The 23,701-nt window shown below is 42.9% G+C and overlaps 2 protein-coding genes across 10 annotated transcripts in view; one reads left to right on the forward strand and one right to left on the reverse strand.

Moving 5' to 3' along the window:
• The window catches only part of LOC130706083 (small integral membrane protein 19-like), a 39,798-nt gene extending 25,844 nt beyond the window's left edge, over nt 1-13,954 (reverse strand). The window contains exons 1-5 of one of the 4 annotated variants that reach the window (XM_057537112.1): nt 13,816-13,954; nt 9,688-9,825; nt 8,038-8,162; nt 4,603-4,685; nt 910-2,390 (exon numbers count right to left, since the gene is read on the reverse strand). In XM_057537112.1, the coding sequence (XP_057393095.1) occupies nt 2,382-2,390; nt 4,603-4,685; nt 8,038-8,162; nt 9,688-9,821 (351 nt within the window). In that variant the 5' untranslated portion in view covers nt 9,822-9,825; nt 13,816-13,954 and the 3' untranslated portion in view covers nt 910-2,381. Of the gene's footprint in view, nt 1-909; nt 2,395-4,602; nt 4,686-8,037; nt 8,163-9,687; nt 9,826-13,815 lie in introns of those variants that run through there. The other 3 variants (XM_057537111.1, XM_057537113.1, XM_057537114.1) reach the window with 3 other exon arrangements.
• Nucleotides 13,846-23,701, forward strand: part of SLC20A2 (solute carrier family 20 member 2) — a 106,558-nt gene continuing 96,702 nt past the window's right edge. Inside the window, exons 1-4 of one of the 6 annotated variants that reach the window (XM_057537105.1) lie at nt 13,872-13,978; nt 18,195-18,323; nt 19,497-19,595; nt 20,403-20,461. The gene's annotated coding sequence lies outside the window, so the exon portion shown is untranslated. Of the gene's footprint in view, nt 13,979-14,160; nt 18,324-19,496; nt 19,596-20,402; nt 20,462-23,701 lie in introns of those variants that run through there. The other 5 variants (XM_057537106.1, XM_057537103.1, XM_057537108.1 and 2 more) reach the window with 5 other exon arrangements.

Raw genomic sequence — 23,701 nt, forward strand, 5'->3', positions numbered from 1 at the left:
TTTCCCATATAGGTTACTACAGAATATTGAGTAGAGTTCCCTGTGCGATACACTAGGTCCTTGTTGGTTATCTATTTCATATATAGTAGTGTGTATATGTTAACCCCAAACTCCTAACTTATCCTTCCCCCACCCCTTTCCCCTTTGGTAACCATAAGTTTGTTTTGTAAATAAGTTCACTTGTATCATTTTTTTAGATTCCACATATAAGTGATATATGAAATTTGTTGATTATTTTATATATAGTACTAAGATACATTTATTCTTAATATCTGAAATTATTTTTATTACCATTTTCTCTCTTATTTTTACTCAATACTTAAATATATTTCCGACGTTACAGCAATTTCACCCTAAACTCTGCATCTCGTTTTCTGATGAATCCTATCAGCAACTCCACCTGAAACGGTGTGGGGTCGTTAGCAAGCATCTGTGCCCCTTGGAGCGGCGGGCTGGGCCCAGCTGTGCACCCAGGGAGCCTGCCCCTCCGTGCGTACCGCGGAGCGTCTCACGCAGTAAGAGAGAGAAAAGAGGAAACAGAGAACACAAGTGTTCCTGACCTGTTTATTAGTCATGCCTTCTTTCTTCCAAAGAAAACAGTACCATTGAACCCTTGGTGGATTCAGGGGCAGAAGCAGGACAATCAACCGGTGTCCCTTTGAAGTGTGGCTGCAGGGCATCCCCCGCTTTCCCAGCTCAGCTGTGGAAGCAGAGAGGAAACTTCAAAGGCGGACTTGCTGTTGATCCTGCTGGTGGAGGCGTGACTCCCATCAGCGGGCTTTAGAGAGGAAATGAGGAGGAATCTTCCTCTCTCACTTGCCAGAGTTCCACGCTCACCAAATGACCTGTCAGGTTTTAGTCGTGACTCTCTCTGTCTAGTGGATGCAAATAAAAAACCATCACAGTCCGTTTCGTTGTGACTGATATTTATTTAGATACACTGTACAAATCAGCTGAGATAGCCAGTTTTCGTAATTCGTCCAGATTTGTGCCACACATCAGGGACAGCAGGTAAACCGCCCCCGCTCCTGATTACATGAGAGCAAAGCAAAGTTTAATAAGATTGTCCCCTTGCTGCTCTGCTATCCCCAGGCCATAATTGTAACTGTTTACAATCCTTCAGTCCGACTATTCATTCTACATACAGGCGGTGCCTTCAAACTCATCTGTGAGTTAAGAAAGAATTATTCCATTTGGTCAACAATTCACCTTGTACAATATATATATATATATATATATATTTGAAAGATTTAAATTTTAAAAGTAAATGCAATTTCCCTGAAATGATTTTATTTGGTCTAAACCTTTTCATTTAAGATTTATATTCTTTACTTCGTAATTATAAAGGAAAAGGCAATAATGCTTGAAATATTAACTCTAACTCTTAAAATTATAGTTTTGATTCAAAAACGAATTTATGGACAGTTGAACTCCCCTGCCACTATCTCCAACCGGCTTTTATTTAAATAAATATGAAAAATTGGGTGAAAACATTTCAATGTACAGTACAAAAATGGTACAAGATATGAGAGTCTGCAGGGAAGCTTATTAAGCTAAAAAAGCCTAAGAAACCATACAGTTACATTAAAGACTGATGGTCACATGACCCAAAAGCAAGCCGCTGACACCAGTCAGAGGTGCCCATGTATGCTGCAGTGTAGCCCCAGCACGGCCGAAAGAAGACTCTTCTGGTGGAAGAAACTCCTGGGAATACAATTAAGGGGAACAAACTCCAGTCACAGAAAACTTCTACAGTTAGCAGGGGGGTACGCATCACAATTTCACAATGCAGAAAAGACAGTTACTGTGCAAATTCTGAAGTAGCAAAGACAGTTAATTCGGTTAGAGGTAACAACAGCCGTAAGAACACACGTTAGTCCGTTATCCATATTATATTTATCCCAGAACACAGTCGAAGAGGAAGTTATTCCAATGATTAGATTTTTATTTTTTAAGTTGGCAAAAAAGTTCCAAAGTGGCATCAGCTCCAGACTCTTGCTTCCAAAGATGTGTTTTTATTTCCTGATTGTATCCTGAAGGGATCAAAGTCTTCACAAGGTAAACTCACCGTTTCTGGTGATAGTCTATCTTCCTAGGTACATGCAGACTGTGTTCAGGCTTTTTGAGGAATTTCTAATTTGTGGAACAAATGATTTGGAGATGAGGTTTAAAAAAGTGAAACAAAACACACCAAAAAATTAGGGAAAAGTCACAAATAAAATGATTTTATGGAGACAGAAGTTTTTAAAAAATGCTGCTCGTGATTTAGCAGCGTGAGGATACTGCACTTTTGAACAACAATCATTTCTGCTGCTCATTTTCTGAGATTTCATTCCAATGAGAGCTGTACACTGTCAGCTTGGCTCTGTGGCTGCTGATAATCATACTTTCTGGCTATTGAAAATAAACAAAACAATAAGCAAGAAAAAAGGAGATACGATTAATAAAATCACAAAATAATTATGAGCTCACATCATTAAATCACAGTCATGATTCTCAGTAAAGAATTAGCTTAGAATTAAACAATTTTTTATTCATTAGAGGAAATTTATTATACTTCATGATCCTCTAATTTCTCAGCAGTGCTGATATCCATTTTAGGATGTTTATTATTATTGTTTTGTACATCAGGATTATTCAGAGCATTGAAATATAGGGTAAACACTAATTAAGCTACTAAACTTAAAGTAACATTTTGTAATGTCCTTCTTTCTTATTCCTCATCTCCACCTCAAGGTAAGTTAATAATAATGCTTTTGTCCACATCATAAGGAATTTGACTATATTTTAAATGACAAGCCTAAGAGATTTACTGAATATTGTCGTTAATATAAACTAGAAGAAAAAACAGACTTGCAATTCTCTGTTCTTTTTGTGCTTCTGAGAAATATTTATTGAAGGTCTTAACCTGAAACTAGAGAGTGTGCAGGGCTAAAGTCTTTGTAAATGTCATTCACTGCTTGGCTTTCAAACTTTCAGTCTCTTCATTAAGTTTTTACCAGCCAAGGAAGAAATACTATTTGTTTATATACGCAGGGTGGATCCAGATTATTGTGGCCGAAAGCTTTACAATTTTGGGAGTCCTCTTTGAGGAAAAGAATTTTGTTTGCTATTTCCTCTTGAACCTCCAGACTAAGTCAGTACTAGATATGCCATCAGCACTAAGAATGATGCAATGTGATGGGACTCTTTATTTTTAAAATAAATTTATTTATTTATTTATGGCTGCATTGGGTCTTCGTTGTTGGGTCTTAGTTGCTGGGCGCGGGCTTTCTCTAGTTGCAGCAAGCGGGGGCTACTCTTTGTTGCGATGTGTGGGCTTTTCACTGCGGTGGCTTCTCTTGTTGCAGAGCTTGGGCTCTAGGCACGCAGCTTCAGAAGTTGTGGCACGCGGGCTCAGTAGTTGTGGCTCACGGGCTCTAGAGCGCAGGCTCAGTAGTTGTGGCGCATGGGCTTAGTTGCTCCACGGTATGTGGGATCTTCCTGGACCAGGGCTCGAACCCGTGTCCCCTGCATTGGCAGGCGGATTCTTAATCACTGTGTCACGAGGGAAGTCCCTGCGATGGGACTCTTTAAATGTGCAAATACTATTTACAAGAACAATGGCTTCCAAAGATGTCCACATCCTAATCCCCATAATCTGTGAATATGTTACCTTCTGCGGCAGAAGGGACTTTAAAGATGTGTTTAAGGTAAGGACCTTGAGAAGGGGGATTACCCTGGATTATCTGGCCCAACCTGATCACAGGGGCCCTGAAAGTCAGAGAACCTTTCCTGGCAGAGTTCAGAGGGAGAAGGAACTATATAAATGGAAGAATGATCAGAAAGATGCAGTGCTACTGGCTTTGAGGATGGGGAATGAAGCCACAAAGCAAGCAACATGGGTGGCTTCTAGAAGCTGGAAAAGGCAAAGAAACAGCTTCTCCTTTAGAGCATCCAGAAAGAAACAGAACTCTGCCGACACCTTGATTTTAGCCAGTGAATCTGCTGTAGAACTTTTAATCTCTAATTGTAAGATCTGTGCTGTGTTAAGCCACTGAATTTGTGGTAATACAGCAGCAATAGGAAACTAACATGCCTTACAAACACACGTGTTCTGATAAATTTCATTTTATGCCATTCTCATCAAAGAAGAAAAACAGCTGTACACTGGCTTTATAATTGTATATGCTATACTACTGAATATTTTTTGATAGGATCTAACTTCTGATTTTTGTTTGTTTGCTTTTTGTATTTGGCTGTGCCGCCAGGCATGTGGGAATCTTAGTTCCCTGACCAGGGATCGAACCTGGGCCTCTGCAGTGAAAACACCGAATCCTAACCACTAGGCCACCAGGGAACTCCCACAACCTTCTGTTTTGACTAGGCATCAATGAAAACCTAACTCTTTACTTATAATTTTCTATACGGAGCTTCTGGTTCCCTGTTTTTGTTTTTTAAATACTTAAATTTTCTTAAGGAAATTTTTTTTTGAGGTGAAATACAACAACATAAAACTTGCCATTTTAACCGTTTTTAAGTGCACAGTTCAGGGACATTAACTGCATTCACACTGTTGTGCTGCCACCACCAGCACCCTTCTTTTGATCACCCCACACTGACCTCTGTCCTCATAACACAGTAACTCCCCACTCTTTCCTCTCCCACTGCTGGTGACGATTCTGCTTTCTGTCTCTGTGAATTTGCTACACAGAAGAGAAATCACACAATATTTGTTCTTTTGTGACTGGCTTCTTTCACTTCACAATAAAAATAATTACGAAGCATAATGTCTTCGAGGTGCATCTGTGTTGTAGCATGTGTCAGAATTTCCTTCCTCTTGGTACTTCCCTGGTGGCGCAGTGGTTAAGAATCCGCCTGCCAATGCAGGGGACATGGGTTCGAGCTCTGGTCTGGGAAGATCCCACATGCCGTGGAGCAACTAAGCCCGTGTGCCACAACTACTGAGCCTGTGCTCTAGAGCCCGTGAGCCACAACTACTGAGCCTGTGCTCCACAACAAGAGAAGCCACCCCAATGAGAAGCCCATGCACCGCAACGAAGAGTAGCCCCCACTCACTGCAACTAGAGAAAGCCCGTGTGCAGCAAAGAAGACTCAGTGCCGCTAAAAAAAAAAAAAAAAAAGAATTTCCTTCCTCTTAAAGGCTGAATAACATCCTATGCACGTATAGACCACATTCTGTGGATCCATCAGTCAAGGACACTTCAGTTGTTTCCATCTTTTGGCTACTGTGAATAATGCTGCTCTGTTACATTCAGTTTTACTTTTTTTTTTTTTTATTTTAAAGATTTTTTTTTTTTAATTTTTATTTATTTATGGCTGTGTTGGGTCTTCATTTCTGTGCGAGGGCTTTCTCTAGTTGTGGCAAGCGGGGGCCACTCTTCATCGCGGTGCGCGGGCCTCTCACCGTCGCGGCCTCTCGTTGTGGAGCACAGGCTCCAGATGCGCAGGCTCAGTAATTGTGGCTCACGGGCCCAGCCGCTCCGCGGCATGTGGGATCTTCCCAGACCAGGGCTCGAACCCGTGTCCTCTGCATTGGCAGGCGGATTCTCAACCACTGCGCCACCAGAGAAGCCCCATCAGTTTTACTTCTTATTCTGAACTAGTAACACATGAATGCAAAAGGGACAACAGAGGAAACAGGGAAGGTGTACCTTCCTCCCACCTGATTAGTCCTGCAGCTCCTTTCCCCAAAGGAACTGCTGTTACTACTTCTCAGGATAAAATTTATGCTGAAGAAGTTTCTAGAGGTTCTACTTGTGTAAAAAATATATATATGGTTTTTCTACTTTTCACCTGAAATTCCACTCCACCCAAGACATATACGAGTAACATCTTGCTGATCACTCTTTTTTTTTTTTTTAATTTATTTATTTATTTTTGCGGTGTTGGGTCTTCGTTTCTGTGCGAGGGCTTTCTCTAGTTGCGGCGAGCGGGGGCCACTCTTCATCGCGGTGCACGGGCCTCTCACTATCGTGGCCTCTCTTGTTGCGGAGCACAGGCTCCAGACGCGCAGGCTCAGCAATTGTGGCCCACGGGCCTAGTTGCTCCGCGGCTTGTGGGATCTTCCCAGACCAGGGCTCGAACCCATATGCCCTGCGTCGGCAGGCAGTTTCTCAACGACTGCGGCACCAGGGAAGCCCTGATCACTCTTTCTTGCTTCTTTTTATGTGTGCGCGCAAACACACAGACATCTTTCTTTTAAAAATATCCAGTCTTTTCCCTCGAGTCCCACAGTGTTCCCATCAAGGTAATGAATGTTAATAATCTGATGTGTATCTTTCCAAGCCTTCCTCCAGGCTTGTGTAATTATACAGAACATTTTTAGAAACAACCCAATCAAAAGATGGGCAGATGATCTAAATAGACATTTCTCCAAAGAAGACATACAGGCACGTGAAAAGATGCTCAACATTGTTATTTATTAGAGAAATACAAATCAAAACTACAATGAGGTATCACCTCACACCGGTCAGAATGGCCATCATCAAAAAGTCTATAAATAATAAATGCTGGAGAGGGTGCGGAGAAAAGGGAAGCCTCCTACACCGTTGGTATGTATATATATGTATATATATATATACACACAATGAACTATTACTCAGCCATAAGAAAGAATGAAATAATGCCATTTGCAGCAACATGGATGGACCTAGAGATCATTGTACTAAGTGAAGTAAGTCAGAAAGAGAAAGACAAATATCATATGCTATCACTTACATGTGGAATCTAAAAAAAAAAAGACACAAATGAACTTACTTACAAAACAGAAATAGACCCACAGACATAGAGGACAGACTTGTGGCTGCCAAAGGGGAAAGGAGTTGGGGAGGAATGAATTGGGAGGTTGGGATTAACATATGCGTACTACTGTATATAAAGTGGATCACCAACGAGGACCTATTGTATAGCACGGGGAACCATACTCAATATTTTGTGGTGACCTATAGGGAAAAGAATCTGAAAAAGAACATATATATATATATATATATATATATATATATATATAGCTGAATCACTGTGCTGTATATCTGAAACTAATACAACATTGTAAATCAACTATACTTCAGTAAAAAAAAAATTCTATAGAACATTTTTATTACACGTAGATAGGGATGTTTTGGTCATTTGATTTTAAAGGAGCAGTACCCTAGCATATATATAATTACATCTTGCCTTTTCTCATTTAATGATACACCATGGAAACCACACCTCATTTTTTTAAATGGTGGCATCAAAGGCTGTGGTTTGGATATACAATTCATCCTGGCTCCTTGCCCTTTAACCTTTGTTTCTTCTCCACCACTTACTCACAGGGTTTAGTACCACAGGACATGTTAATAACCTCTGGCCTGGAAGCTGTTCCTATACTGCTATGGCTGCAGCACATAGTAATTTAATTGTAATAGAAGTGACTGCAAACTCTATAAACACAAAATTTCAAACCCAAACTAAAGTAGGTTCAACTCAACGTCCCCTCAGCCAGATCCCCAGAATGCTCTTGGCCACCTCGATGCCACTGCACACGAGGGAAGTGCAAAGGAGGGAAATTAGAGAAGGATGAGACAGCAGCCTCACCGATTGTTAAGGTATCTAATTTCTGCCAAATTTTCAAAACATGAAACACGTTGCTAGGGCTCTTCTCAGGGTCTTGGAAGGGCCCCAAATGAGTGAAGTGTCCTGAAACACTAACTTCATGCAAACCGGGTTTGCTGATACTGTGTTGAGCATCTAAAAAAGGCTCTACGTTTTCATTACCAGCTATTTCTTTCTTAAAATAAAAAAAAAATTTTTTTTAATTGAAGTATAGTTGATTTACAATGTTGTGTTAGTTTCTGGTGTACAGCAAAGTGATTCAGATATACAAACATATATTCTTTTTCATATTATTTTCCATTATGGTTTATTACAGGATATTGAATATAGTTCCCTGTGTCATTATCAGCTATTTCTGATAACCTTTGCCAATGAGACTGAACCCCAAAGAGTCTATTTTAAATAGGCTTACGTATGTAATTAAGCACAGAATATACTTACAAATGGAGTACATTTCCAGTTGCTGTCTTAAACGAATTTTGCTTATTGTGTCATAAAAGTTGGGCTCTGACAGAGTGTCTGTTGGAGGTGGCACACTGAATATCCTCATAATTTTCCTTTTATTTCTAAAACACAAACCAATGCAGAAAAGAGATTTGTATTCATAGCTGTAGGACTGTAACATTCACACGATCGTAGTAACCAGAAGCTGCATTAAAAGGACGTTAAGTGGCCATGAGTCCATCTTCTATTTTGTCCCCGTGAGATGCTTCCTGGGCTCAAGTATTCTTTCTTTCACTAGAAGTATGAAGCTGTACGTGTACAGTCACAGGGTTATAAGAAAGAAAAGGCAGTAGCTGAACACGCCCACTTCATACAACAAAGTGTCTCCCCTCAATCCCCGCAAAAGAGCCCTGTTGTACGGAAAAATGCTCAGACAAAAAAAGTAAGATTTTTTTTTCCCTCCCTCTCATGTCATGCAAATAAAGCTACGTTATTGCGGGCAGAGAATAAACAGAATGTGAGCAGACCTTAATTTTGAAAAACAATGAATAAACGATTTCTTAAATAGAGTAGCATGGCCTTAGTGGGGTCATCTAGTTAAAATTAACAACAGCCTGTCTCTGCCTTTAAAACAGTGGGGTGGGGAGGAGACGGTGGCTATTCTTAGGGGAAGGCTGTTACCTGCCGCTGGCCCCCCCGTGCTCTGTGGAGGCCTCCTCTCGCCTCCCCCCCCGCCCCCCCCGCTCCCCCGAGGGTCCAGGCGGCCAGTGGGCCAGCGGCTCAGGGGTCTCAGGGTCGGGAAGGGCGAGCCTGCAGGTCCCGTGGCAAGTGTGGGACTGAACTGTTCCCCGGGCCGAGCATCAATTATTCTTGGTTGACTAATTATCGTGAGCTGTCTAATGCCTTTGACCTTGGCAGAGGACGCCACGAAGCACATGGCTACGGGCAGGAGCAGCTCAATCCAACTACTGCTGTTTTTCCGCTTCAAAGCACGCCCCTCGGCGTGCATTTTTTTTTAACTTGTACTTGAAGGAGAGGAGCCAGGGAGAGTGGAAAAGAACAGCTGGATTGCGCTGCAGCATCTGGAATCACAGCAAGAAACATTTATTGAGGATTTACACCACGCGGCACATCAGGGACACAAAGGTTAAACAGAAGTCCTTGTTCTCGGGGGACTGAGTTTTGGGGGACGGCCGGACGAGTAATTGGATCATACCAATATTACGCACAAGAAACAGAAGGGAGGGCTTGAAATTTGCGAAGACAGAATTGCTGAACACATAGGAGTTAGAGTTTGTGCATTGCAGGGACACTGGCCCCAAATACGTGCTCATCCAAGGGTGACAGTGAAGCTGGCTGAATGAGAAAACTGAGCTGTACCAGAAATGATAGAATAGGAGTATACAGCAGCTGGCCTGGGTGCCAAGAGCTGCACTTAAATCCCCATCTCTCAGAGCAACTGGGTTTTCCAAGCCAAATCCTGGTGTCCAGTATGTGAGGGCTGACCCGACTAGACAGTGATTTCATAGCAGGAACAAAAATGCTGATGAAATTATTTTTGTGCATTTAACTTAGATCAAACAAACAAACCTGCAAAACTTATAAATGCCCGGGTTCTTATCAACCCTGAGACTCTAAAGCCTTTACCTCTTGGCATACATGAAGAGCCCAAAGCTGACAAGGATCACTACCAGGTACACGTTGGTGGCTTCATTCCAGGCCTCGTGAACGCTGTCATCGATGGAGCCCTCGTCACCCATCACTCCGTAACCGCCAGGCATGGGACTGTAAGGCAGCAAAGAGGGCAGGGTTTCTTTCAGTTAGTGATGGTGTGACGGCTGGACAAGGACTGGCAAACAGAGGGCCTGCTGGCCAGCTCCCACCCCCTGCCTGTCTTTGTATGGCCCAGGAGCCAAGAATGGTTTTACATTTCTAAACGGATACATTTTAAACGGAGCATCTTCCATTTTTGCCTCACAGCCCTCAAAGCCTAAAATGTTTACCATCTGGCCCGTTAAGAAAATGTTGGCCAACCCTGGTCTAGATCACTAAGGCATGGAACACACTTTCGCCTATTTCTGACTTTGAAACACCACAGCTCCTACATAAAGGTTCAAACTCGGGATTAAAAAATCATATTTCTAAAAGGATATGGGTTGACATGTCACTGCACGGTTTCCAAACTGTAACTATCACCCAGACGAAAGCAACTGAATGCTTCAAACAGAGGTGCACACAACTGGCTGGGATGCTGAGAGAGAAGGACAGCGTGAGACTCGTGACAGCAGTCGGGATGAGATGCGACAGCCAGGACCGCGCTCTTCCACGGGCCCCTGACACACCTGGAAAACGAACATGTCTGGAGCTTTATCTAGTTTTGGCCTCCTGGCCCACTGTGGAAGCTATGGGATAAAAAGTTACTTTTTGCTATTTACACAGCTGTGACTTCTATTCAAGGAAATGCATTCTTTGGACATTTCTTTGGACATTCCCACAGAAAATGAATGGTAACAGCAAGTGTATCAAGTAGCAAGGGACAGCTACTGGTTTCTTATTTGCATTTGGGAAGTTCATTGAATTTTTCCTTAAAGAGAAAGTTCTGCTCTTGTGTTAAATCTAAACTAGGGAAGTCTAAGTAAAATGACCTAATATGTGAAAGAAATTCAGAAGTGTTGTTTTAGATACTCTATCAAAAGGAGAAAAACTGAACAAATGACAGGTGATAACTGTACTGTAGTTTCTACTAAGATAGCCATTTTCTAATACCAAGAAAACAAGTACCTGGAATGTCCATGAAATTGTTTTGCAATTTTTTCTAGACATCCTACAACAGTGATGGCATTGCAGAAATTCATCCACTGAAGTATCTTGCAATCTGTCCTGTGAGCCTCCAAAATGTTTTTTTTTTTTTTTTAAAGGAGAGTGATGGTCTCTTTCTTTTTGTTAAATATTTATTTATTTATTTGGTTGCACTGGGTCTTACTTGCAGTAGGTGGGTTCCTTAGTTGCCTCTCCAGGGCTCCTTAGTTGCGGCTTGCTGGCTCCTTAGCTGTGGCATGCGAACTCTTAGTTGCAGCATGCATGTGGGATCTAGTTCTCTGACCAGGGATCGAACCCAGGCCCCCTGCACTGGGAGCACGGAGTCTTATCCACTGTGCCACCAGGGAAGTCCCCAAAATGTTCTTTAGTGTAGATTTGGCTCAGTAAGTTAATCAGTGTATATTAAGGGCAGAGTCTGTTTTCTTTCTCACAGTTTGCCTCTGCATAAAATGAACGAAATTTCCTTGGGGTCTGCTCCCAGGCCAGGTGGCATGTTGGTCCCGTTCTGACACCTGAAGTCTCTGTCAGACGTTTGCGGACAGACTGTATTAAAGTGAGTATCGTGAATGGCCATTTAACTTAAATTCCAGACACTGAGGGCAAGAGTCATTCCTCTGAAACATCTATTGGTGTCTGATGAGCATTAAGATTGGTCTTTTAAAAATTAGCCAGAGAATAATAAAAACAGAACTTAAAACTTTATAGATGCAAGATCTAAATATTATTAAATCATTAAACATACCCAATTCCTAGATATTAAAGATTGGCTATGGATTTTTTTTAAGAGAGTGGGAGGCACAGGGGGATTTGGCATTATTCAGAGTTTCAATTCTTATTCCTTAAAATTGAACTCCAGGGTTTCTCTGGATGTAACATTATTCATAGTAAGTAATCAGTCTACCTTAGGAATGGAAACTTTTAGAACATCAGAGACTATAATTGTCTTTACGATTTATGGAATCTAGAATTTTTTTCTAGATTTTCGTTGGTGCCAAAACATAAAATAACGATGACTGTTTTTGGCCATAAGAGATGACTTCAGAGGTCTGATTTGAGGTGCTGCGGAAGGGCCGGCACGGCCATGCAGTGACGGTGGCAGGTTTCAGGATTGGGAGTTACTAACAAATTGGAGAAGAAAAGGGGAGCAGACTTAACAATGGCTACTGAAACATTTTGCAGGTGCCCTTTATCTGACACACTATGAAAGTGTTTCCTACCTGTCTTCTAACACCTGACTGGATCTGAGCCAGGTGAATTTCTTGCTTCTGTGTTCCACAAAATTCTGTTCATGTGCCACTCGATAAATTGTGTATTCCTACAGAGCTGTCTTCCTCCTCCTACAAATATGCCAGTTTTTTTATTATACTTAGAGAAGGACTCTGAAATTCTGCTGACCAATAATGGTGAAATCTTACTGCGAATTATACAACTTGATTGGTATGCAATGACACTACTGTTCTGGGGACACACACTTGAGTTATTTTTAGTAGTATAGTTGTGAAAGACTTGTACCGAGGGTAGGCCTTTCCTGCCTGGTCCTCCATCATGACCAATGGCATGCCTTTGTAAGACTGCCAGGAATAAGGAATGGTCCTGTACAAAGCCACAGTACAGACCACGGCTCCCATGTGGCCTGAACTATGACCGGTGCCCTCCCAGCTCGCCACAGTCTAACCAAGTGTACACACGCACACCTGCTGAGCGGCTACTGCACACCTCACAGCCTCCCTCTAAGTGTAAAGCACCCAGGGGCGTTACAGTGGTTCCTTCCTGGCAAGTTAATGGATGTTTCAGCAAGACCATCATGTGCTTGGATTGTCATTCAGGGCTTTTCTGAGAAAACTGCACCTTTTTCACATATTTTTCCTGTAAATTAGTGCTTGAACTATTTCAGTAAGGAGTTGCTAGGATGAGCTGCACTTAACTATCCAGAGAGAAAGTTGGCAAAATGTGACAACCGGGGCTTGATTTCAGTTTGACAAACTTTTAAGTAGAGAACTAGTACTCTTCCTGGGATCAAGCGGCTGTATCATTAAGTTTTAAAATTTTTTCCGTATTTGGGGTTCCCGATGCCATGTCTAGGTGGTTCAGTTTTGAAGATCACTTGTCATCATGTCTTGAATGTCATCCATTTCGTCTCCCACTTAGAGCTTTGCTATTTTGAAACAAGTTCAGATTGGAGTCACTCATACAGGTCTACGAGCTCCTTACAACACAACCCATCGCATCAATATGGTTTTCCCTCAGTCCTCTGAAACGCTAAAGGCTTGGGTTGCTGAAGCGGGAGGGTACAAGGTCACAGGCCTTCAACAAGCAAGACGAAGGCAATTAACATCTGAGGGGCCTGTGCTGGGCAGTCCACATATGCATTTCATTGTCACCATCACCCTGCTGGGAGGCACGAAAGCTCCACCTGGCAGACGACGCGGGGTGGGGGGCTGGGTACACAACTCGCCCAAAACCACCCAGGCTAGCGAGTCGCACGCTGGACTCCCAAACGTGGGCGCTTCCGGCCCTGCCCAGACTCGTGAGACCTGCCAGTCACGGAAAGAGGAGCAGTCTACCGGGCAGACAATGTAACCCCCACCCCGGCAAGCGGCGGGGGCCGGAGCCGCCAGGGCTCGGCCTCCGCGGGCTGCGCGCGGTGCGATCCTGAAGCGCGCCCGCTCCACCCCCCCATCCCCCTCATCCCCCCATCTCCCCCATCCCCCTCATCCCCCCATCTCCCCCATCCCCCCATCCTCCCTCCCGGGTGCCCTGCGCTGCGCAGGCGGCGGCTTCCGCCTTTCGATCCGCGATTCTGGAGCTGCGGGCCTCACTGTTCCCTCCGGCCTGGGGCGCGGCGGCAGAGAAGCTAGGACGGCCGGGCGCCGGGCTGGGGGCGCCCTCGGGCTCCCTCCCCTCCCTCTCACCCTCCCCGCGCATGGAGGGGCGGGGCGGGGCGGGGCCACTCACGCCGCTCGCTCTGCAGGCGGCAGGCGGCCCGGCTGCTCCGCTCGGCGCTCTTTCCCCCGCAGTCGCGGCCGGACGCGCGGAGCCGGTTACCGCACGGACCGGACGACCTCTGCTTCGTCATTTCCTGCCGGCCCGGCGGCTTCCGGATGGAACGAGGAGCCAGGTCTTTTCCCCCCCCGCCCCCCTCTCAGTGTGGGAACCGGAGGGAGGCCGCGACGGCCCCGGTGCCGCCCCTCGGGCGCGTGAGTGCAGCCCGGCTCCCTTCCCCGGCCTCGCGGCGCGGCGCTGGCCCCGCCCCCGGCCCCTCCCCGCGACCCCGGGCAGCGACCCCGGCGGCGGGTCCGGCCGCCCCCTCCTGGAGTCCACGTGGGTCTGGCCGCGCCGCGTCCGAGCGCGCGGGGAGAGGGGACGGGTCGTCCCGAGAGCGCGAGCAGCTTCCAGCCCCACCTCGGCGCGCCCGGGCGCCGTCTCGGCGTGGGAGGTGGGAGTGTGCATTGGCCCAGGGTCGAGATTAAGCTGGAAACGCGAAGATTTTCCTTTTTCGTAATGAGGGCATAGGGTTATTTTTAATATTTGCTTAGGAAAGCACGTGCTCTCACTGGCTTTGCATTTTCCCTGTCATAATAAATGATGCGTGGCCGAGGCTATTGAAGTGTTCTGAAAACTGGATGTGCCCAGGATGCTGTAGTCTTGTCAGTTTAAGTGACTTTTGGATATTTAAAATTTTTGTGTGTAAGGACTTGCAAAATTCTAGCATGAGACAGGTAATGAATTTATGGAGGATTTCAGCATGAGTATTGAAGTAATCAGATTTCAGTGGTTGGCGCAGCCTTGCAAATAAATGGCCACTTGTCCACGTGCTTGAGGTCTTAACTATTCATTTTGAGCGAGTTCTCTAGGATCAGCTGACTGCTGATTATAATTCATACTAGACCATGTAGAGGTTGTATCCTTAATTGATAAGCAGAGATTCGCGGTAACATTTAACATCCTACCCCTTAGCCAGCTTTCTCTGCTTCTTTGTGGATCATTCTGTTAAAATTAAACTCACCTCTGTCTGGATGAAGAGCATTGCTTGGTACATAACATAAAAGCTTTATTTCTAGTAGTAACACATATTAGTTTATATATATTAGATATACGTAATCATGTGCATAACTTTATAACTGTTTAGTATGATTACAGAGTTGGAAAATTAAGAACGATAATAATGTGCAATGTTGAGTACTGATTGCTTGCCAGGCCTTTGCCAAATGGTCTACATGCTTTATCTCATTTAATCTTCCGGATAACTTTTTGCATAAACATAGGTTGCTTAGAAATACTCGAGTACACGAGTTTGATTTGAATGTGTCCAAATGCGGAATATGTACATTAATTCCTTCTGTTTCTGTTTTTTGTAAAATAAGGGTGTGGGCAATATAAAATGACTCATAGAGTAATTTAATGGGTTTTTCAAGTTGGAAGAAGGCTTTACATTTGCACAGAACTGCAATTAGTCCCTTTATTGGGGTATCCCTTTATTGGGGTATTCAGTAGTTTCCAAAGCCCTGTGTCTCTTCTTTATCAGAGTTCCCATTACATGTCATTGTCACCCAATGAACAGGCTATGCTTGGATGTTGGAAAAAAGTAAATGTTGGGAAAGCCTTAATGGTCCCTTCTGAAAGGTGCTCTTTTTCCATATATAGTTTCTAAGCAACGTTCCTAATTAAGGGTTAACGAATGACAGTCAAACAGGAACGTGATTTTCCAGTACCAAGCCAAGGAAATAAAAAACTGGGTTGGCTATTACTTTGTTGATGAGTCTAACTTTCATGGGTATGTAAATGTTGAGCATGTTAAGTAATCTACATTGTAGGGGTTCTACCTTACTTTTCAGTTTGCCTTTACATGTCTTAAACATATTTGAGTCCAGTACTTTGTGCATGAAGAAGTTTTTGACTGGATTTAATTGAGTAGTTTTGACTTCCTTAATCAAGAAGTTGATTCTGTGTTTCCAAAGCTACAATGTAATAATTTGTGTAGGCGTAACAATGATGAGAATGATGGTGGGATCCAGCACTTTGCATCTTGGGAGAGTAGGATCGGGTGAGAGGCCTGCAGAGGATGAGCGAAACGCTTGGAAATGTGTCATATTTGTGATTAGAGCGTATTGGACTTAACGCATCTTCAGATAGTGGTCCGTCATCGGAGAAGAAAGGAGTGAGAATGCTTTGCCAGTCGGTATTTATAAGAGGGTTCCTTTCCCTGAAGGCGTTCTCTTCTGGGAGGAGATGAGTGGACGGATGTAGGAAGAAAAAGATGCGTGTGTTCATACTTCCACCCATCGTGACTAACTGATTCCTGCCAACATATGCATCTTCAGGCACTTTTCTAGTAGATATTTGATATCTGTGGGCAGCCACTGGTAGAAGAAGAAGGGAAAAGGGCGGGAGGAGACAAAGCACAGAGCTTTAATGAATAGGCTTTCATTTGGGCAAAATTGAGCAGCTGGGCCTCCACAGCCTCTATTAACGAAAACTGTTCCAGTAATACTGACTGTGTGTATCTGTAAATCTCTTATATGTTAGTTGTATCCAAAATATGGAGAGTATCTCTTTAATGTGCTTCATAAACAATGGAAGATATTTAGAATACAGTACATGGAAAGTTATTAATTTCTGTATGTTTGCCATTGTTGGAAGCCGGAGTGACTGTAATGGCAGCATTGGCTCCTGTTCACAAGACATTTAAGGGATGTTGTGTTTCATCGGGTTGGAGGACAGGCCCTTCTTCCTTACTTCAGAACTTGGCTCTCACGTGGAGTGAGTGCCCTTTTAGGTCCCGGGGTGCAGGGACCGTTTCTGGGTCCCTCATGGCCGTATTCCAAGAGCCAAGGACAGAGGCCGGCCTACGGAAGGTGTGCGGTAAATATTTGTGGAATGAGCAGATACCCTGGAATCCTCTCTCTGTTCCCACCTGTCGTAGAAATCCAAGTCCCCTCTAGGGACGGGGCCACTGCAGGCTTGCCCTCTCCAGAGTCCTAGCTCACAGTGAGCCCTTTGAATGGTAGCTGTCTAAACCACATACTTTGGCATTTAATCTTTTATGGCTTTGTATTGTTGCATGAGCGTTTCCTGTGTTTTGTTTCCCCACCCAAAATACAGGCTACTCGAGGGCAGGGGATACATGTTTACCCAGGTCTGTGTTTGAGAACTTCCTTGTTCATCCAGTATAATAATTTGTACCGAGTAGGTTTATTTGTACCTATTGAGTGAATATTAGGTGCCATGGGGGGAACATCAGAAATATTCAAACTGTGGTCCCAGTCCTCGCGTAGGTAGTATTTCAGTTGGGCAAACATTGTGTACACACGTGGAACAATACGAGAATTTGGAGTTACATAAAGCAAATAATGATAGCTAACATGGATGTAGTGCTTAAAATGTGCTTTTACATGTAAATGTATTCGACTCTCACAACAGTCCTTTGACGTAGGTACAGTTATAATCCCATTTTTCACATGAGGAAACTGAGGCACAGGGAGGTAATTAAGTCACCTGCCCGAGACCACAATGTGAGTAGTAAGCAGGGAGGTGGGATATGAACCCAGGCAGCCTGGCTCTTGAATCAGTGTGGGTTCTCTGGGGAGTATTACTTTATCAAAGACAGAAAAGAGAGCTAAAAGTTGACCCTAGTTTCTCAGCTGTAAAGGAAGCTCTTTAAAAATTTCAAAGTAGCATGCATGGTGGCAGTGACTCTGAGCTGCAGAAACAATGCTGGATTTTCCAGGCAGAAGAGGTTGATAATGAAATGGTTGAGGGGAGTGTATTTTGAAATGACTGAAGGCAAGAGGAGAAAAACCAAATTTTGAACCTCAAAGCTTAGGGGGACTAGGACCCTTGGTAGGTGTTGAATTCTAGGGCAGTGATTCACCAGGACAAAGGGCAGTGACTGCTTAAGATACTAATTCAGTGTCAAATAACTCATGTGGAAGAACTCTTCTTTTTTCAACACTTTTAAACCCCTAGTGAATGCAATTTACCAGGATGGGAGCATTACTGAAGGCTTCCGGTGCCCATCTGTCCGTTTGCCTTGTCCTTTTGTGAAATCTTGACCCACTTTTTCAGCTTGTCTTGGACAGTAGAGCAAGCACACTCTTGGGGCCCAGAGGCCTCTTCCAACCAAGTAATATTTCTTTTGTGGAAAAAAACCAACGGCACTGTTGGTTTGGTGACAAACCTGGAGTGAGGTCACTTTGAAGCCATGTGGACTTGGATGAGGGCCTGCAAACAAAATCCAGCAAGATGAAGGAAAGTGGTATACTCTGAAAGCCCAGTTTTGTGTCCCTTTAGTCGGGAGCTGACAATATTATTTTGGGGGTGTTGGACACCAACAGAGCCCATTGAATCCACATGACTCGGCCGATAGGGGAGCACACACGTCACCATACCCACTGTCCAGGAATCAGAGGAGGAGGTGCCCTGGGGTGAAGCCTGGGCCACAGCCCCGGTTAGCAGCTGTGCAGGTACGGTGTTCTGCATGACATGTCGCTTCTGCTGGGGAGGGGGGTGTGACCTTTGTCTTGGGGGCAGCTTTATAATTTGAGTAAGAAATGGCATGTTGCTGCTATCATTTTAACATCAGCTCATATTTTGGGATGGCCTGTCAGAGCAGCAGCTTATGACTATGAATATCGTCCTGCAGTTGTGTTCTATTTAAGTATCCGAGGATATAGTTGGGACAATTTGGGGTAAAAATAATCTCCATTGAAGTGTTTAACCAATTGGCACGTTAGCCTTAATCTTAGTTTTGGCATCTTCTCTGAACGGGGGATTTTTAGGGAAGGAGAAAATGACACAGTGATTCGTTTGTCTTAAACCTATCAAGCTGGAGTAATGGCATCCCTACTGCCCTGTTTTATGACTCTCAGGGCTGTAGAGCTGCATCCTGAACGTGACCTAGTGTGGTGGTTCTCTAAGTATGAGTGTAGACAGAATGACCCAGGGTTCGTTATACAGTAACAGGAACAGATGCCTTAACCTAATCCCAGAGGTTAGAGCTCTTTAGAGCTGGAGCTGGGCAGGCATCTGTATTTTAAGCCATCCTCAGGTGATCCTAGTACCATCTCCCCATGTAAGAAGAACCAGCCCTGTATTTTATAGATGAGAAAATCAGGGCAAAGTCAAATGGCTTGCCTACAGCTGGTTCAGTGGTGTCAAGATTTTATCACCAGATAGTATGCAATTTCAGAATTTTATGGCTAGAAGAAATTTTCCAGGTCATCAGTTCTGTAGCTCACTTTATAGCTCAGTATAAATCATGCTTGTTCATACCATTTCCAAATAAGATATGAATGCAGAGAAATAGCGTTTTCTCAAAGCCCATCTTCTATCCTGGGCATGGTAAACATCAAAACGTCAGTCACCAGAATTTCTTTACAATTTTAATGGATATTTTTTGTTAATTTCAGGAACAGTCAATTATTTGCAGTATTTTTTATTGTATAACCTGTGATGCCCTATAAAATTTTTTTGAAAATATATTTAAAGTTGAAGTGAAGGATTGAAATTTTTTATCTGAGTTACTTATTTTTCAGTCTTAGCGAAAATGTAACACTGTGTGAGAATTTTCACTACTTTATTAGAGTCTTTTTGTTTTTAAAATCTGATTGATTTTTAGCTTTTTTTTTTTTTTCAAGGCATCTTACCTTGGAAACAGCACAGCTTGGCTTCCGTGTCATCGTTGAGTTCAGAGAATCCTAGTTTCACCGTGTCCTCAGTAGAGACCAGAGAACCAGGTTTGTTCCTTTAAGAAGTGTCCCAGTGCCTTGGAATTCAGCAGCTGTTTCCAGAAGTAAATAATCATGTCAGATGCCTGTGAATGGACTGTGTGGCCGAGTGACCCGTCGCGATATTCATGGAAGAATGGTTTAAAAAAACAAAATAAAACTGAAGAAAAGGCAAATTTCAAGAATTGACCCAATGCCATTTAGGATTTTTGAGCAGCTGAAAGAAGATAGTTCTGCAAATATGAGCAACAAGACTCTAGCATATTTCTTTACATGTTTCTTACGTTGTCTTTGTTAACCCATTGCTTTTGTGTATAATATTTGAGTTATTTTTCCCCTGCTGCTAAAGCTGGTAATCTGCGTACGATCAGAGTTTCAATCTGTGTGGATAGAGAAATAGTAGATACAATAGGAGAAATGGGAGCTTATAATAGGATGTTGGCCCTCAGAAATTGGCTTTCACTGAAGAATTCCTCAAGGTGCGGGATGTTGAGAAACTGCTTCTTCTCAGTGATTGTCAAAGCTTGGCGGCTTTAGGTTCATCTTTCTTTATCTTCCTCTCAGCTTCTGTGTGTGCCTGCTTTTTTTCTTGCACAGTTTTTTGGACCGAAAATCTGATGACTGTATTTTTTCAGCTTAAAAATAAAGAGTTATACGAATTACAGCTTCATAAATAGACCTTTGGTACGGTAGCTTTTCTACCCTTGGTTATTTCCTAGGATTAAGAGTAGAATAATTTCCCTTCTTTTTCAGAATGGCTCTTCCTTATTGTTTTTATGTTCTTGTTAAGTGTTTTGTTTTCTCTGTTGTTTCTAGATGGAAATGAAGGATGATCTCTGTGTTCTGTTTTCAGTTATGTAGGAGTCCAGAATAAGGTGGGTCGTAGAAATTTATAGGAAATTTGCATCTTTTCACTGTATGTTTTAACCCCGTGTTAAGCTTCCATCAGACTTTTTTTTTTTTTTAACAGTATTGATGTAAGTGTCACCTTCTTACTCTGCCCTTTCTTTTTTAGGGCAGTAGTAAGAAGCAGGGATTTCTCCAAATACTGATAAGCACAGAGAGAAAAAGTGAGAGGGAGAGAAAGCTTTTGTGATTAGTAAATGAAGCAGTTGGTCACTAAGGTCATTGATGTGTATGTGTCAGTGTGAAAATTAGTTTGTGGAACAATAAATGCTGGAGAGGGTGTGGAGAAAAGGGAACTCTCTTGCACTGTTGGTGGGAATGTAAATTGATACAGCCACTATGGAGAACAGTATGGAGGTTCCTTAAAAAACTAAGAATAGAACTACCATATGACCCAGCAATCTCACTACTGGGCATATACCCTGAGAAAACCATAATTCAAAAAGAGTCATGTACCACAATGTTCATTGCAGCTCTATTTACAATAGCCAGGACATGGAAGCAACCTAAGTGTCCATCAACAGATGAATGGATAAAGAAGATGTGGTACATATACACAATGGAATATTACTCAGCCATAAAAGAAATGAAATTGAGTTGTTTGTAGTGAGGTGGATGGACGTAAAGTCTGTCATACAGAGTGAAGTAAGTCAGAAAGAGAAAAACAAATACCGTATGCTAAAACATATATATGGAATCTAAAAAAAAAGAAGGTCATGAAGAACCTAGGGACAGGACACGAATAAAGACGCAGACGTAGAGAATGGACTTGAGGACACGGGGAGGGGGAAGGGTAAGCTGGGACGAAATGAGAGAGTGGCATGGACATATCTACACTACCAAATGTAAAATAGCTAGCTAGTGGGAAGCAGCCGCGTAGCACAGGGAGATCAGCTCGGTGCTTTGTGACCACCTAGAGGGGTGGGATAGGTAGGGTGGGAGGGAGACGCAAGAGGGAGGAGATATGGGGATATATGTATATGTATAGCTGATTCGCTTTGTTATAAAGCAGAAACTTACTATTGTAAAGCAATTATACTCCAATAAAGATGTTGAAAAATAATAATAATACAGGAAGGAGGAAAAGAGGTATGGATGAAACAAGTTGACAGAAAACAAAAAAGAAAGAAAATTAGTTTGTGGGTTAGAGCTAAGATGGTTAACTGACATAAGTAAATTTTATTGTTTTCAGCTCTTCTTACTTTCGCTACTAAGTCAGTTGACCTCATCCATACTTTTCTCCTCTGGAGATTGTGGAAACCATTGTTCTCAATCAAGTTTTACCCAGCAGAGAGAAACAGAAACAAAAGAACAGGTTTAAAAATTTAATATAGTGAAATTCCAGAAACCATTTGTCTTTTTTTTAATATTTCCTTTCCCAGAGGTTTCTTTTACTTTATCCTTTTTTTTGCCTTTCTACCCTACCTGTTTATCACCTGTTCTCACTTTTACATTTTTCCTCATTTGTCCAGAATTTCTTGTTTGGTGTCTTTGCATTTTGCCTCCTTCCTTCCTTTTTCTATGACTCAGTCTCCCATTGAAAATGCTGTCTGTTCCTTGGGCACGCCTCCTTCCTCGCCGGCCCCGCCGTTCTTTCTTGTCCCCTCTTGTAATTCAATTCCTGTCCTCTCGCCCCTGCCTGGTTCCTCCTCGCCTCTGCTCACTTCTGTCACCTCCCGTCGGTGACGACCTCTCCTCCACCACCTCCGTCTGCTTCTGTCTGTAGAGCTCACTGATCTGTCACAGCTTTCATGGAGCTCTGATTCCTGCTCAGCCCTACATTTATGCTGTTTTCTTCCTGTACCTTTTGTGCATTTGCTCCGTGAGCTCTTTTTCTATTTTCCTTGTCCCTGGGTGGCAGGTATTTCTAGATGGATTTGTTGTCTGTATTTGCGTAGAACACAGGTCCTTGCTGTGTATTTCCTGGGTAGCCAGGATGAATCAATTATTATTAACTTTTCTTGGAACATTGAGCTTCCTGTGTTTTCTGCTTCTAAGAATTAGATTGGTATTCTAGAAGACTAATATTACTTTAAAGAGAGGAGAGTCATATGATTTTAACATATGATTTTTAACATTTTTAACTCTTTATTCAAGAGTTCATGCCATTTCACTTCACTGGCTTGTCTTGAAAAATTAAAGAAGACAGACGTCCAAAGCAGGTTTGGGGGTAGGGGTGGGTGGGGGATGAGAAGAGAAAGATAAATACCACAAAAGGACTCGCAGTCAGTTTCTATCACTGGAAGGAAAACGGAAACCACAAATGCAGACTCTAAGATTTAGTAGGTAAAAGGTCCCCTAAAAGAATAAAAAGTATCAGTAATTCTGTTAACTAATCTGAGTACCAAGTCATCTGTATTTTATATGTTCCTTGAAGTTCCAGGACTTTAATAACAAAACAGATACTTAATCTTGTAAATATTCATTTTATTTTGAGAGACTTGATGTCTCCTTAAGTATTAACCTGTGTCATTTTGTAATTACACCGTACCAGTCTCCAAATGTCATGAATAACCAACCCTGTTAGTTTCTTGTGTGTGAAAGCGTATAAATTGTGTGGTCTTGCCCCTCTGGACTCTGGAGTCGTGTTGTAATGAAAAGGTAGCTTTTTGGCAAAATCTTAACGTTCTGCTGTTGATGGTTTACTTTGTCGTATATTTTTCCTTCATTCCTGCATGCACTATGAGTGTCGTGCTGTCCTGTCATTTCATTTTGTGCAGTGAACTACTGGAGGTGGACTAATGTGAGTGCAGATGCAGCTTTATTCAACGTGAAGAAGAAAAACCCTATATGCCACATAATGTAGTGTCTAAATGCTATGTTAAGAACAGCCCTACAGATTCAGGCTGATCATATTGAATCTCCTTTCTGCCTGCGTCTGCCCTCCTTGAGGTAGTGGTTGGCAGGTATCTTGAAGCTGGTTCTGTAATGTTCACCACCCATGAGCAGCTAGCAGAATCAACATCAGAACCACTGTTAAGTACTAGCAAGAAATGCATGCAGATGTGCTAAATACAGGACTGTGTTCTGGGATTACAGAGATAAGGTGTGAGCCATTCTCTCCGGAAGCTCATCATTGAGTAGGAAATGTTGATAAGTGAACAACTGCAATACAGTAGGGCAGATGCAAAAATATACGTAAGTAGCTGCTGTCATAGGCAGAGATTAATTGGGAGAGTCAGAAAGTAGAGGTCAAAAACCTCAAAAAG

The sequence above is a fragment of the Balaenoptera acutorostrata genome, chromosome 21 (assembly GCF_949987535.1).
Source record: "Balaenoptera acutorostrata chromosome 21, mBalAcu1.1, whole genome shotgun sequence".
Classification (NCBI taxonomy): domain Eukaryota; kingdom Metazoa; phylum Chordata; class Mammalia; order Artiodactyla; family Balaenopteridae; genus Balaenoptera; species Balaenoptera acutorostrata.